The 16725-nt window shown below is 41.6% G+C and overlaps 1 protein-coding gene across 9 annotated transcripts in view; it reads right to left on the minus strand.

Moving 5' to 3' along the window:
* CLIP4 (CAP-Gly domain containing linker protein family member 4) overlaps positions 1–16725 on the minus strand; it is a 111577-nt gene that overhangs the window by 19604 nt on the left and 75248 nt on the right. For all 9 annotated transcript variants that reach the window (XM_075925360.2, XM_014569787.4, XM_025180990.3 and 6 more), the window contains 3 exons: positions 10093–10329; positions 7114–7249; positions 5813–5953 (listed from right to left, as the gene is read on the minus strand). In XM_075925360.2, coding sequence (XP_075781475.2) covers positions 5813–5953; positions 7114–7249; positions 10093–10329 — 514 coding nt within the window. The remainder of the gene's footprint in view (positions 1–5812; positions 5954–7113; positions 7250–10092; positions 10330–16725) is intronic.

Below are 16725 nucleotides of genomic sequence, written 5' to 3' on the forward strand. Positions count from 1 at the left end.
AAAAAAAAAAACCAACCTCCTCTTGATATCAGATGAGGAGAGAGGACTGGCCGGGAGGAAGTGGGGGTGGGGGGGAACCGGACACCGGGAAGCAGGGCAGGGAGGGAGGGGGTTGGGGGCAGCGGGGCTGGCCGGGGGAGGTCAGGAGGAGGAGAGAACCGGCCACCGGAAGCAGCTCTGGACAGGGGCAGCGGGGCTGGCTGGGGTGATGGGGGGAGGGGGGAACCGGTCGGCGGAAGCAGGGCTGGCCGGGTAGGGGACTGGCCGGGGGAGACCAGGAGAAGGATGGGGGAAGAACCAGCTGCCAGAAGCAGGGCTGGACTGAGGCAGCGAGGCTGGCCAGGGGAGGTCGGGAGGAGAAGCGGGAAAGAACTGACTGCCTGGGAGGAGGTTGGGGGGAAAAGGGCTAGTCCGGGAGAGGGGGGTCGTCGGGAGCAGCAGGTCTGGCCGGGGGAGATCGGGGGGCCTGCGGAAGCAGGACAGCTGGGGGGCGTGAGGTCGGGGGTAGTGGGGCTGGCCAGGGAGGACCAGGAGGGGAAGTGGAGGAGAACTGGCTGGTCGGGAGGGGGTTGGGGAAAGTGAGGCTGGCCAGAGGGGCTGCGGGGGGGAGCAAATTGGCACTGCCCAGCCCACGCACGGTCCCGGCAAAGCACAAATGAGTCCGCCCCCGGGGATTCTGTTTTGCACCCCCCACACACGCCCTCTCACTGTAGCCAGACAGCCCCCCCCCCATCTCATCCATCTTATTTTGCCTCTCTGAGGTTCCTGAAGCATACAGGACAGAGAAGGAGCAATAAAATCAGCATAGTCTATGCTGGCTCATCTGATCCTGAGAAGCTGAAAACATAAATATGAGGAGAGAACGATTAAGGCAATAAGCTGGCCTCGAGGCTGCGAGAAGTACCCGGCTGGCACCCATGTTGATACGAACACACAGTCCCTGGAAGAGGAATTTCCCACTGAGAAAAGAATGCCCAGTACTTCCAATTTAGTTATCTCTCTTACAAGTGTAAATTAAGTTCACAACTCCCTTGTAAGAACTGGTCTCACAAAAGACAGACCAGCACCATTTGGCATCACAGATAAGAAAGAGAAATACGTGACCCCATGGGTATAAAGATGGGTACAGCAGGACACTCACTTTAGAGTGTCAATCTACCCTCTACCTCCTGGTCGGGTTAGGTGTTTGACCTCCCGAGGTTCTATGGGGACGTCCACCTCGTATTTTCGTCTTTCCTAGGAATTGAGGGACCGGCCCTGGCCTGACACGCTGGAGTCGAGAGGCACAGAAGGGGGTAAAAATTGTACCTGGATGTGGTCCTCTGTCTTAAGTGTACACAGACTTAGAGCTCTTTAAAGGTTAAGCTGTTACTTGGTACTATTATTTCTATTTTTCCTGTCTTTATCTTCTTTGTAACCATTTTTAAGATCTATATTTTGCTAGCAGTTAAGAAATAGAACAATAGCCATTGCAACCATATGATTTATAAGCTTCCTCAATAAACCTGTAACTGTTTAAGCTTTAACCTGACTCCTTCAGTTGCTGTAACAGAACCAGGCACAATTTAAAAGAACTTCAGCCGGTCTTAAGGGACAGATATAGGGAGAGCTTGGGCATTTGGATTTGTGTCACTCCCAGGTAGCAGATCCGTTGGGGCACTTCTCAGCCTCCCCCAGGCTGCCCGCTACGAAGGAATCACAGATTCTAGCAGCTAAAATCTGAAGTGTAATAAGCTCTCCCTGCAAACTTATTGGGGCGCTCGTCAACCTCCTCCAGGTTGCCCGCTGCAAGGGACCCCGGTCTCAGCAGTTGAAGTCTCGGGTGTATAGCACACACACACACCACTCACTGCCCTGACCGTCGGCTGACACGTAGTGCAAACTGCCTGGCTGGTAGACACACTCACGCAGCCTGAGCACATCTACCAGCCAGGCAGTTCGCAACTACAAATTGATACACCTAATAATAATAAAACTTACCTAATGAGAAAATACCAGACATTTTATATGTCCGGTATTTTCTCAATTTGTTTCCCGGATAGAAGCCTCAAATACCGGATTGTCTAGTACAAAACTGGACACCTGGCAACCCTACCCCACCTTGCACCCTCCCTCCTAGCCAGATATTCTAGCCCCAGTTTGCTCCTGCTCCCACCTCCCAGAGTGCCTGTGCGGCGCCGGGTCCCCCAAGCCCTAGCCCGGGCTGGGTGGCGGATGCAGCCGGATGAAACAGTGAACATTTATTCATTTTTCATTCTTTTTTTAATATGCGTTTATATTTTTGGGCTGCAAAAAACAGTACTGAAAAAAAAAACAAGTTCCAACTAAAGTAAAAAGTTTGGGAAACCCTGGTCTAACCAGCTTTCTGTCTATCTTACAGGCCATTTATCCAATCCATATTCCTTAACTTGCTGGCAAGAATATTGTGGGAGACCATATCAAAAGCTTTACTAAAGCTGGCATTGGGGGCTTTGGGAGGCCCAGAAACAACTTCTTTGAATATTCATCATTTGCTTAATGAATATACAAATGAATGTTTTGTCCTCCAAAAGCTCATGAATGGATTTACTGGTCCCCGTGTCAAAAAGTTTGGGAACCCCTGCTATCGACTACACGCATTTCCCCCACGCTTTGCCAGTAAACTTTTTAGCAGGCTGGCCGGTAGCCCAGCTCAGTCCCAGCTTGCACTGGGTCCTGGATCTACCCCCATTGCAACTCTGCATTTAAAGTGTATTAGGAGCCAGGTGGGCAGGCAGCCCGGCTCAGTTCCGGCTCATGCCCAGTATGGGAGCTCAGACCTCTCCCCACCCCAACAGTGGCTGCCTGGGGACTATAGATCTGTCGACCAACCGATAAGAATTCATGAGGTTAATCAACTATTTAATTAACCAATATTTAACATCCCTAGTGTTCCTTGCTGTTATTTAGCTCTTATTTAATCCTAACCATCTTCTAAGAACCCAGTGCACACTGGAAGTGTTGGTAGTGCTGCTAGACAATATTGATCTCCCATGGTTCAGAAAATTCTCTGGTTTTAAACTGGTCAGGTCCCAATGGTGCCAGACTAAAGAGGTTCAACTTGTACTGGGAAAATTAGGACTTCTATGTCCTAATCCTGACTGATAATTGTTGTCTGTGTGACCATAGGTGGGAGTTGCTCGGGCCTGGCCAGGCCAGGCCTGGCCTGCTGCCAGTTAACTGCTTACCCAGTAAGGGTGATGCTTACCAGGTAACCAGTTAACCCTTTACGTCCCTAATGTAAATCCCTACCAGTCTCAGTTTCAACCCCATAAAACACTAGTCATGGGGGCAAGGCTGAATTTGATATTTATTGGCTTAGCTGAGCTGATTGATATTTATTTATGACTGTATTCTATTTTAAGGTGTTTTATATTTCAGCTTTAAGAAAGTCAAACATGTAAAAAAAAAAGAGTTTATGGAGGGAAATATGTTTTATAAGGGGAATATCCTTGACTAGTCCCCAGTACTTACTGTGATCATGTAACCATTATAGATGAAATATAATGGACTATTTGAACAGCAAATATTTTTGCCACAAATATAAATGTTAAAAGTACAAAAAGTAAATTTTAAAATATCTATACACAGTATTAAAGGTAAATGTTGATAAAACTCTGCAGTCTATCTACAATGGTAATAGAAAATTTACTAATTATTATTTTTTCCTCTGACTCTAAAAAGTGAATACAGTAGACACATTAATATAAAAGGTCCTTTTGGAATAAGAATATCTTACGGGGCAGCTTACTGCATACATTAGTAAGTACTACTGTGTGCACAATGCATTCCGATTTATCGTAAAGCAAATATCAAATTCTGGGATTTATAAAGACAGGTAGGCACAGCTGTATCAAAAAAATGGGTTCATGGCAAACTTATCATAAATGCATTACCTCAGAGGAAAACAGTCCTTTTCCATTTCAGTCAGGATCTTTTGAAAATAAATGGTAATTCTGTTTTAACCAATAGCTGTATTCTGGCTCACAATACGATGAGTGGACCAAACAGCCCATATGAAGAAAGTTTATAGAAAGAGAGTAAAGGTAGACCATCCATGATACTATTTTGCAAATAAATGTAATTATTTTATGGAGGTGTAGTGTTTTATACAATATGTCAGTTTTTTCACATCATGTTAAACAGCCTGGATGTCAATATGATACCAGCTTTTTGTGATCAATCTGTAACCATGCAACTTATACTATATAATCACCCTCTTGCTAGCAAATGTCAAACAGAGAACTTCAGTAAGTTTAAAGTACCACGTTGGGGTACAGAAAACTGTAGATGTTCAATTATTTTCAATGGTCACAGAGCAGCACAAGTCTACCACATGAACATGACAGTGAGAATCAACTGACTTTTGCAAGTCATCCCAGATCATTGCCAAAAACATTTTATTCTACCATCTCATCATGCAGTCTATTTTATAGTTAAAGGAATGTTTTAGAGGATTTTAATAATTTTGTGTAGAATATATTTATACTCTTTCACCTATAAAGACATGCTGCCTTATTATTAAAGGTCCAACTGGGCAGAACTAAGAGAGAGAAGAGAAAATATAAAAATACATTTAATAGCATTGGTTTTACGTTTAATCAAAATCAGGGCCTATTTATATATACTAGACACTGTACAAACATATAAGAAGAGTCCCTGCACCAATGAACTTGGAAGCTTAATTAACAAGAAAAGCAAAGGATAGAAAGAAAGGAATATTATCTTAACTTTACAGATGAGGACCTGAGGCACAGAAAGAGTAAGAGATCTGCCAAAACCAAGGTCACACAGGAGGTCTGTAGTCAAGCCAGGAATTAAACCCCATCTTCTGAATCCCAACCCACTGACTTTAACACAAGAATATTTATCCCCTCCAGATATGTTCTTTGTGTCTTACATGAACTAATTAACTGCCTCAATGCATAATGTAGTTATTAAAATAGCTTCTAATTATTTTTGCCAGAAGGGTTTTTATTTAAGAAAAATTGGTATTAATACCTTTTACAATATTTTAATACTCATATACAGCTGGATATAAACTAGCATATACATTTGTTTTCTTTAATAGTTTGACAGCTTGCTGATCAAGTCAAATAAAATACACATAGTTAAAGTAAAGCAATTTTAGACAGAGAGTCTCATCTAATCAGAAACTGCTTTAAAAGCTTTGGAGTGAGCCTTTCCCAAACAGTGTATCAATATGTAATGTTAGATCCCCTTGATATATTAGACTACCAAAAAGACCATTAACTGAAGGACAGAACCTATAAACACTCTACAGCTTCCCTCTGACTCAGCCCTAGAAAAAGACATAGCTATTGTCTTATCAGACTTGGGCAAAGGTGTAGCTAGTCCTATATCTAACCTTCCACCAATCTACAACTTGGGCAAAGGTGTAGCTAGTCCTATATCTAACCTTCCACCAATCTATGCTGCCGAGGGTTGTAAAAAGGCACAACACACCAGTGCTACAGTACAATGACATTCTATATTATCTTTTAGTGTGACTGACCCGTAGGGCCTGATCCTGAGCAGTAAGCACCTGCAGTTTAAGTTATTTCAACCGGAGTGACAAATGTTCAACACCTCTCAGCACCAATAACTGTAAAGGTTAGTGAACTTCAATTAATAAGAAGGCATAATTAATAAATGCCATACTACTTTCTTACCCCAAGAGGGTGAATTACCTACAAACTAGGATTTTGACATCAAAATAAGCAGGATTATGGTCTCATTTTTTAAGACAGTTATAAATTCAGACAAAAATGCTAGCTTTAGAAAAAATATGTACCAGTATTCACTTTTGAAGTTATGTGTGTTACGTCAATTTTCTTGGACTTGACCAAAGTAGAAGATCGTGTGGAAGGACTTCTGACAAAATTCTTCTTGTGATCTGAAGCCTTACTTATTTTAGAAAGAGGTGCAAAGATACCTGGAAAACAAAACAAAACAAAAAAAAAGAGGGCTACAGCTCCCTACACGCAGGAAGTAGATCCAAGGGGAGCAGTAGTGCCACAAAAATGTAGCTATGCCCAGGAATGGGATGTTAAGCAGCTGCAGACAATGCTGGCTCCACTCTCTAAGCAGTGGTGGGCAGCGCAAGCCCAGGCCATAGGACTCAGGAGGCACAGAAGGGCAGCCACACAGCTGGAGGCTGGAGAGGCTGGTGGTTTCCCCTTCAAAGGCTGCCTCTCTTCAGGCGGCAGTGCAGCCACACTCAGCTCCTCCGGCCCACACACATGCCACCCCTGCCTCCCACCTGATGCCCCGAGGCATCCCTCACTCCCCTGCTCCAGCTCTCTCAGACCGTTGCGGCAAATGACATATGTTCCGGGAAAATTGGAAAATCTCTTCCTCAAACAGCTTCTGCCCCCACATCCCTGCTCCTCCCACAGGCCGGGGCGTTTGCTGGTGCGGGGCTGCATAGGGCACCAGAACTGGTAGGGACAGTCCTGAATACTATTCCTATTTTCAGGGATGGGCAAGTCACTTACTCTATCCTGTGCCTCAGTGCTCTGCCTGACCCCACAAAGGATGCTAGTGGCTGAGCTGGAAACTGAGGCAGGCGTTCCCCTCAGGACAAGCTCCTGCTATCATCTCACAGGTGGAAATGAAATGTCAAGCAAATTTGCAATACAGACACCTCAATTTGACAAAGAAAAGAGACTGTATCACATTCCCTTGAAGGTTATGCTAGAGAGGAATTTTAAGAAGGACGTATCTGTATGAATGCTCACATGAATCTCTTTTAAAGAGGAATACGAAGCAAATTGCGACAGAAAATGTCAAATAGAAGAGAAACAATTACAATGTGATTGTGAGAGGGGCAAATAACTAACAAAGATGGTTATTCCAAAAACTGGAAAGATACTACATTACAGTTTCAAGGAAGTAATCAAAAATGGCTGCTTCTGCAACATGTAAGAACTGACAAAGTTAGGAGCACTTAAAGGAATTTACAAAATAGAAAAATCTGGACCAATTAATTCGTATTTATCCACCCAAAGACGTCTTATCTAATCAAACCAATATTTTATTTTTCAAATGAAGGTTTCAAAGTATCTGTAAAACATCTGGAAAATAAAGCTATACCACATTTTGGTGCACACTTGAAGTACTGGACATTTCCAACACTTCCGTCATTCTTTCCTTCTGGATCATCCAGCTCTACACCAGCCCACTGCCCGCTGGCAAATTCTGTTGTGCCACAAAATCTTAATGTACCAACCTAAAAGAGAAGAAAGAACACATAATAAATAAATATTATGTCCTTTAGATGCTATGTAAGGTAAGTTGTCTCCAAATTCTTGATCTCGACTCAGATAGCCACTTTCACATTCTTCTGCTTTCCTGGAGGGCAGAGAGCCTTTTCTTTCAAAAATAACAGCCAGTCAGTGTTCTAAGATGTAAGAGACAGGACTAATTCCCTGAGATTGAACAACAGTACTATTTATTGGCAGTTTTTACAATAAAAAGGAGTCACAAATAACATATACCATTAGTCAATGACACCACTTCAGTAAAGTACTTCTAACTAAGTGGGGTTTATTCACTGAGGGCACATCTACACTTCAGCATTATTTCAAAATAATTAACATTATTTGGAAATAACAAGGTGAGCATCTACACAGCAAACCCATTACTTCGAAATGATTTCGAAATAACAGGCTTCTTATTCCGGAATAATAAATCCTCATTTCCCAAGGAATAACGTCTATTTCAAAATAGTGTGGAGATTCTGGATCTCACTGAGGTCTGGGGAGAGGAGGCTAACCTCCAGGATCTCTGCACCAGATGCAGGAATGCCAATGTGTATGGCCAGATGGTCTGCCTGGGCTGAGACGGTCTTCTCGGGTTTTGCCCATGGACTTCCTCTGGTCTCAGCAAATGTGTAATACAAGCGTATATACCTTAATTTAACCATTTAACAAAGATGTCTTTTCTCCCGACAGTTTTAGATGGTGGATTTCAAACCATTTTTAAAATACTGGTTCTTCTAATTAGTCTCACTAAAAATAAAAAAATCTTCCTCTTTCAATTACTCAGCTTCCAGTCTTTTGTGTTGCCAGTTTATCATTATAATTTCAATGAAAGATAAGGCGCTGGTGCCTTGGAAGAGAGAGTTAACATTAAAAATTCAGCAAACCGAAGTCCCCCACCTCCTTCTTTAAATGTATTTAACACAACTGTTCATCAGACCAGCCTTCTTTATAAATCAGAAAGCAGTGAAAAAAGAGAACCTCCTTCCTCCCCACCAATTTTACCTGTTCCCTTTAAATCTGACTATTACAGGATTGCTTAATTGAGAGGCCCCCAAACTGTGGGACATGACCCTCTAGAGAGACATGGAGAAACACTGGAGCGGGGGGGTATAACTAAGGCCTACATCAGTTCTCAAGGGGCAGCGATGAGGGAGTGCCACTCAACAACTACCATCCCCACAAGGCCCCAGCTGCTGCCAGCCCCTCCCCTATCTCCAACTCCCTTATTCTTGTCTGTGGCCCTCTCTCCTGGCCCCAGGCCTCACACGAGCAAAGGGGCAGGATTAAATAAAAAGTTTGGGGACCACTGACAATCTATAGCCAAAAAAATCTGGCCTCTGACTGCCTCATTGCAGGTGCAGCACTTTAATAAGCATCTTTTCAGATTAAAAGGCTCCAAGTCTAGACAACTTCATCCATATGCAGTGAAAGTGTTACAGTTTCAGATGTTCAGTGCTGTAGTGCAATGGCAAAATAAAAACTAGCATTCTTTGTAACTGAAATATGTACAAAATTCTTCTATAGTAACTTGCTACTAAAGTATTTTTGATAGCTGTTATTTTCTTCGCTTTCATCGAGTAATCATTTCTGGTGAAAAAACTTTCATATGTTAATTATCTTGTCAGAACAAGCAGTTTCTTGTACATTCTTCAGTTAACATGCCTTTTGTATAACTAATGATTGAGTCACCTTTCCTGACCCAACATCAACATCTTAAATGAAAATTCAAAATGGAAGCTGCTTCCCACTCTGCAAGAAAAAGTTTTTGAATCAAAAAGGACAAATTATAAATCTAAATATCGTAACAATTAGAAAAATCAAATATGCAAGTACTGTTGTCACAGGTGCCTGAATACCTAAATGCGGAATTCTGCTTTTATACATAGGTGTTTCTGCAAAGTTTGCACATATCCCTATAAAAAAAATCCTATAGCTTTTTAAATAATTTCTAAATCCTTGCTACTTACCGAAAAAAATGAATATATATATACACACACATACACAACCCCCCTCCCCCCAACAGAATGGTTTTCCAAACAGTCTTCTAGTTAAGTGTGGCATGATAGCTTCCAAAGTAAATAAAATTTTAACAGCGGTTATTTAACTAATGTACTCATTGTTCCTTAGTGTTTCATCAAAGAAGATGTTAGGTGCATCACACCGAAGAAATTAAGTAACTAAAGGATTAGCAGAATTAAAAGTACCTTTTACCAGTTTCTGGAAATTCAAACTAGATAAATCTACAGAATATATATTTCTGTCACAAGATCCTGCAAATGGTATTTGTGAGCACTGGCAGCATTTTAGATTCATATTAATATACCCAATAAAGACAATAAGGAGTCCTGTGGCACCTTAAAGACATGCATCTGATGAAGTGTTTTTTACCCACAAAAGCTTATGCCCAAATAAATCTGTAAGTCTTTAAGGTGCCACAGGACTCCTCGTTGTTTTTACAGATACAGACAAACACAGCTCCCCCTCTGAAACCTAAAAGACTAGGACTCATTTATTACGGTGTATTAAGAAAGCATTTGCAGGTACAAAATACAGATTTTGCCTGACAAAAACCTACTCTTCACAACAGTGAAAAAATTTCCCTAATACCCAAGCTTTCAGCTTCTCATGAGGGGATTTTCCTTTCCACTTCTTTTCTAGCAACGGAAATAACTTCACATCTCTACTGCCATCCATATTTCATACCTTCCAGAAGTTATTTTACACTTACAGATAAGAACTATGTTTCAAATGAAATACAAATGCCCCGTTCATAGATAAAACTTGTGTGCTTTCAAATTTGCTCACTTACTTTTTGTCCTGCAATAACAACACGATCTCCTAATTTCAAGCCAAGAGACATAAGCATGGCCTTGCCAGTGACGTGATCATAGCTGGGAAGCATTGCCTTTGAGATGTCACATGACAGAGGCACTGCATCCAACAGCATCTGCTTGATTTCTTTTGCACTTGCTGCAGCATCTGCCATTTCCAATGGCATATCTACTGGGTCAGGAACCACATCTGCTGGAATCTGTCCTTTGTCATTCTGCATAAACAAGGTAGGAGAATGAAGGGGCAGAGTTAATGAAAAGACTTAAAATCCTATTTGTACAATTTTTTTAGTGACACGCAGCCAAAATTTTCAAACATGGTTGCCCAAAATTAGGCATCTAAACTCCTAATAAGCAGGGACCTAACAAAATCCCGGTCTATTTTGATCAATTTCATGACCAAGAATCATGAACTTCATCATTTTAACAATTTAAATCTGAAATTTCAGTGTTGGAATTGCAGTGATCGTGACCTGAAAAGGAGTTGTAGTAGGGTTGCAAGGTTATTATAAGGGAGGATGCAGTTGTGCTATGCTTACTTCTGCTGCAGCAGTGCTGCATTCAGAGCTGGGTAGCTGGAGAGCAGTGGCTGCTGGCAAGGAGTTTGCTCTGAAGGCAGAGCTACCACAAGCACCAGTGCAGACATAAAGATGGCGTGGTATGACAATGCCACCCTTATGTGCTGCTGCCTGCAGAGTGGGGCCTTCTGTTAGCAGCTGCCATTCTCCGGCCGCCCAGCTCTGAAAGCAGAAACGGAGACTAAAGAGTAGCATGATATGGTATTGTCGCCCTTACTTTTGCGCTGCTACTAGTGGAGTGCTGCCTTCAGAGCTGAGTGCCCAGCCAACAGCCACCATCCTCCTGCCCTGAAGACAGCACAGAAGTAAAGGTGGCAATACGGTAACCTCCCTAAAATAACCTGGTGACTCTCCTGAAATTCCCTTTAGGGTAGGGACCTAATTTGAGAAACACTAGTCTCCCCCATGGAATCTGGATAGTACAGGATAAAAGCACACAAAAGACCAGATTTCATGAGGAAGAGACCAGATTTAATTTTTCATGGACATGAATTTGGTAGGTTACTAATTATAAGGGAACTTTATTGTCAAAGGTGATGAGTCCCTACAGTTTCTATTGACTTTAAAAGCACTTGTAGATGCTGAATGTTTCCGAAAAAGCATATGTATCGAAACAGAGATTTAAAAGTATAAGTCTAGGCACCAGGTCTGAGAATTCTGGACAGTAATACCAACATAAAATTAGTTTTAAAGTGTCCAAGGGAATAAATCTTTCCTCAGAGTTAGATCTGCTTTTTCAACTGCTTCATTTTCCTTGCAAAGTATTTGAAAAAAATTATAAAAAAGAATTCCTCAAGATTTATTCAGAGAAAAAACTTCACTTATAATTAATTCCTTGTGGAGCCCCTACAAGGCCTCCTAGTATCAGACCTAAAAAATTATAATCCTGTTTCAATACCTTAAATCCAGCAGCACAATCCAGGCAAGCACAGACTGCTCACATGGAGCCTTGCTGAAGTCATAGGACTTTCCACAAGTCTTTCACTGCAGGAACATCATTAGAACATCTACTACAAAGCTCCAAATCAGAGCCACAAATAAAATCCCAGCCCCATTCAAGTCAATGGGAGTTTTGTAACAGAGTTCAACATGGCTAGGATTTCATCCCTAAGCCTCTCAAAAGTACAAAATAGTGTACATGTCCCACTGAGAGATCCGATGGAGTTACCTGAATTCTTAATATCTAGCATGTCAAAAATCTCTGCTCGGTGTCATGCTTTTATTGTGGGTTGTTATTTTTCTTTGTATTTGTATTGTTTTTCTTCCATTGTATTACCAAGTCATTTATATATCTGATTTCAGCACTGGCCTTTCTAAAGAGTGTATTTTTTAATTTTCCTTTTTTTATTCTCTCCCTTCCTTTCCATCTCATTCAGTCCCTTTTGGGGAACATGCACCACTTCAGGAAGACATGGAAGGTAAATTATAAGCAATCTTTTAAAATATAAAAAACAAAACCAAGCCTATTTGTTCTTAAGACTGTTACCGCAGTTCCAAATGCATTATTATAGACCAAGTTTCAGCAACATTTCAATTTCAGAATATTTGAAATGTGAAAGCCTATTTATACTGAAAGTTCTTAATCTTGGAAGTTGGTTTTAACAATAAAAATTAACTTCGAGAAAACAAATCCATGGGGCCAGCATTTTAGTAAAAAGGAAAAGTTAACTACTTTCTGCACTTTCCCTCCTCCTAAACCTTAACAGCATCTTAGCTTTTGTATTATTATTTTTAAAAGACATATTGCACCCTGGCAGTGTATTATACATCCTCTAAAGACAAGCAGTAACATTACATATAGATGTATAAATAATAAAATAGGCATCTGACTGAGAAAAAATATAGCAATTTAGAATGCATATTATGAAGAACTGAGAAAACAGACTAAAGGATTTCTGAAAGTTTCTATATCATTGACACACAAACTAAGCAGCTAACAATGCTTCATTCTCAATGGCCTAAGATGCCACATAGTTGTAGCCCAGTTTAGGGATGTAAGTGACTAGTCGAGTAGTTGACTACACGATAAGCCTAGGCTATCAGGTAAACAAATCACTACACAACTACTTGCTTCCCAACCCCTTGTTGCGTCTGTATAAGAGGAAGCAAAGGGGAGGGAGCAGAAGCTAGTGCTGGGGGGAACTGGCTGAAAAGTGACTTAAAAGTCGAGTGACTACTCGACTATAGTCACTTACATCCGTAACCTGAGCTACAAGTATGTGGCAACTTAGGCCACTGAGAATGAAGCATTGTTAGCTGTGCTAGTTATAGCCATTCCCCAACTTACGATCACCTCGACTTACGACCATCTGCACTTACGGCCAACCATGCAGCAGCATGTTGTGTTTGCATGTCTGCGGTCAGGCAGCGTGTTTACATGTTTACAAGCAAACACTGAAAACACTCACAGTGTTTTCAGTAGCAAAATGCAGGACAATGTAGCACTTTAAAGACTAACAAGATGGTTTATTAGATGATGAGCTTTCGTGGGCCAGACCCACTTCCTCAGATCAAATAATGGAAGAAAACAGTCACAACCATATATACCAAAGGATACAATTTAAAAAAAATGAACACACATGAAAATGACAAATCACATTACAGAACAGAAGGGGGATGTGGGGGGGGGGGGGAAGGAAGGTGAATGCCAGTGAGTTAATGATATTAGAGGTGGGGAAGGGGAAATGTCTGTGAGTTAATAGTATTAGAGGTGATAATTGGGGAAGCTATCCTTGTAATGTGTAAGATAGTTGGGGTCTTTATTAAGTCCGGTGCGGAGGGTGTCGAATTTTAGCATGAATGCCAGTTCAGAGGATTCCCTTTCAAGTGCAGATTTGAATATCTTCTGAAGTAGGATGCAGGTTAGCAGGTCATTAAGACTGTGTCCTTTCTGGTTGAAATGACAAGAAACTGTTTTCTCTTTGTGATCTTGTCTGATATCTGTTTTGTGGGCATTAATCCTTTGGCGAAGTGTCTGAGATGTTTGTCCAATGTACATAGCAGACGGACACTTTCGGCACATGATAGCATAGATTATATTTCTGGATGCGCAGGAATATGTGTTCTTGATCTTATAACTCACTTGGTCTATATACCAACAGCCCACATGAAGACGGATTACAAGCAATTAGAAACACTATCCCAGAGGACACTACTGCCAACCTGATAGCAGACCTATGTAACTTTGTTCTCACCCACAATTATTTCCAGTTTGAGAACAACTTATACCTCCAGATCAGCGGCACAGCCATGGGTACACGCACGGCCCCACAGTATGCTAACATCTTTATGGCTGACCTAGAACAACGTTTCCTCAACTCCCGTCCCCTTTCACCCCTCCTCTACCTACGGTACATCGATGACATCTTTATGATCTGGACGCATGGCCAAGAAACACTGGAGATATTCCACAGAGATTTCAACAACCTACACCCCACCATCAACCTCAGCCTGGACCATTCTACACGAGAGATCCACTTCCTGGACACCACCGTACAAATCAACAATGGAAAATTAGACACCACTCTCTACAGAAAACCCACTGACTCATACAGTTACCTACATGCTTCCAGCTCCCATCCAGAACACGATCCATCGTCTATAGCCAAGCCCTTCGATACAACCGCATCTGCTCTAATCCCACTGACAGAGACCAGAAGCTTCAGGATCTCTACCAAGCATTTATAAACCTCAACAACCCACCCAGAGAAATAAAAAAGCAAATTGAAAGAGCCAGACGAATACCTAGAAACCATCTACTTCAAGACAGACCCAAGAAAACCAACAATAGAACACCACTTGTCATCACCTACAACCCCCAACTTAAACCTGTCCAACACATTATCAATAAACTACAGCCTATATTGGAACAGGATACCATACTCAAAGAGGCTCTGGGAGACAGACCCATAGTCTCCTATAGACAACCACCTAACCTCAAGATGATTCTTACCAGCCACCACAGGACATACCACACTAATACCAACCCTGGTACCTTCCCTTGCAACAAACCCCGTTGCCAGCTTTGTCCACATATTCATTCTGCTGATACCATTATTGGACCTAACCAAGTGAGTTATAAGATCAAGAACACATATTCCTGCGCATCCAGAAATATAATCTATGCTATCATGTGCCGAAAGTGTCCGTCTGCTATGTACATTGGACAAACATCTCAGACACTTCGCCAAAGGATTAATGCCCACAAAACAGATATCAGACAAGATCACAAAGAGAAAACAGTTTCTTGTCATTTCAACCAGAAAGGACACAGTCTTAATGACCTGCTAACCTGCATCCTACTTCAGAAGACATTCAAATCTGCACTTGAAAGGGAATCCTCTGAACTGGCATTCATGCTAAAATTCGACACCCTCCGCACCGGACTTAATAAAGACCCCAACTATCTTACAAATTACAAAGATAGCTTCCCCAATTATCACCTCTAATACTATTAACTCACAGACATTTCCCCTTCCCCACCTCTAATATCATTAACTCACTGGCATTCACCTTCCTTCCTCCCCCCCCCCCCCCCCCACATCCCCCTTCTGTTCTGTAATGTGATTTGTCCTTTTCATGTGTGTTCATTTTTTTTAAATTGTATCCTTTGGTATATATGGTTGTGACTGTTTTCTTCCATTATTTGATCTGAGGAAGTGGGTCTGGCCCACGAAAGCTCATCATCTAATAAACCATCTTGTTAGTCTTTAAAGTGCTACATTGTCCTGCATTTTGCTTCAGCTACCCCAGACTAACACGGCTACATCTCTACCAGTGTTTTCAGTGTTTGCTTGTGGCCATCATGTCAAGTAAAAGAAAAAGGGCTAGTGATAAGGGTGGTGAGAAAAGAAAGAGAAAAACTATTGATTTGGAACAGAAAATAGCGATAATGAGACAATACGAAGGGGGTCAAACAGTGTCCTTCATGTCACATAAGTTATGGCTATCAAAATCCACTATCAGCACCATTATAAAGGATAGCGATCGCATTCGTGAAGCAGTGAAAGGGTCTGCTATGAAATCAAAAATTCTAACAAAGCAAAGAGCAGGTCCCATCCTGGAAATGGAAAAACTCTTAGTGCTTTGGATGGAAGACCAAATTGAAAAACGCATGCCATTAAGTCTCACGACGATACAAGCTAAAGCTTGTAGTCTTTTTGAAGACAAAGAAAAAGAAGGGGTATGACTATGACCAAACTTTCACTGCCAGTCACGGTTGGTTCAACCGTTTCAAGATGCGTGCAAACCTTCATAATGTGAAATTAAGTGGGGAGGCAGCCAGTGCTGATTCAAAAGCAGCAGAACCTCTCATAGATGAATTGGATACGCTGATAAAAGAAGGAAATTATTTTCCAGAACAGATCTTTAATGTTGATGAGACAGGTCTCTTTTGGAAGAAAATGCCCGAACGTACCTGCATACATGAAAAAGCAAAAACTATGCCTGGTTATAAGGCTTTCAAAGATCGTCTAACAGTCTTGTTAGGGGGCAATGTTTCTGGGTATAAATTGAAACCCCTTCTGATTTATCGCTCTGAAAATTCTAGAGCCTTCAAGAATATCAGCAAAGCTATTTTACCAGTCCATTATCGCGCTAATAAGAAAGCCTGGATGACGCTTGCACTTTTTGAAGATTGGTTCATGAACTGATTCAACCCTGAAGTCAAGTCATATTTTCTGGAGAAAGGAATTCCTTTCCAAATTTTGCTTATATTGGATAATGCTCCAGGTCACCCTCAATATCTAAATGACTTACATTCCGACGTGAAAGTGGTGTTTCTGCCTCCCAACACCACATCTATTCTCCAGCCCATGGACCAGGCGGCCATAGCTGCTTTCAAAGCATATTATCTTCGCAACACATTTGCAAAGGCAGTAGCTGCCACAGAATGCGAAAACGGCAAAACATTACGTGAATTTTGGAAAGACTACAACATTCTGCATTGGATAAGAAACATTGCTGCAGGTTGGGAAGAAGTCACTCCACAATGTATGAATGGCATACGGAAGAAAATCCTAAAAAGATTTGTGA

This window comes from Pelodiscus sinensis, chromosome 3 (assembly GCF_052426305.1).
Source record: "Pelodiscus sinensis isolate ZL-2025 chromosome 3, ASM5242630v1, whole genome shotgun sequence".
Taxonomy (NCBI): domain Eukaryota; kingdom Metazoa; phylum Chordata; order Testudines; family Trionychidae; genus Pelodiscus; species Pelodiscus sinensis.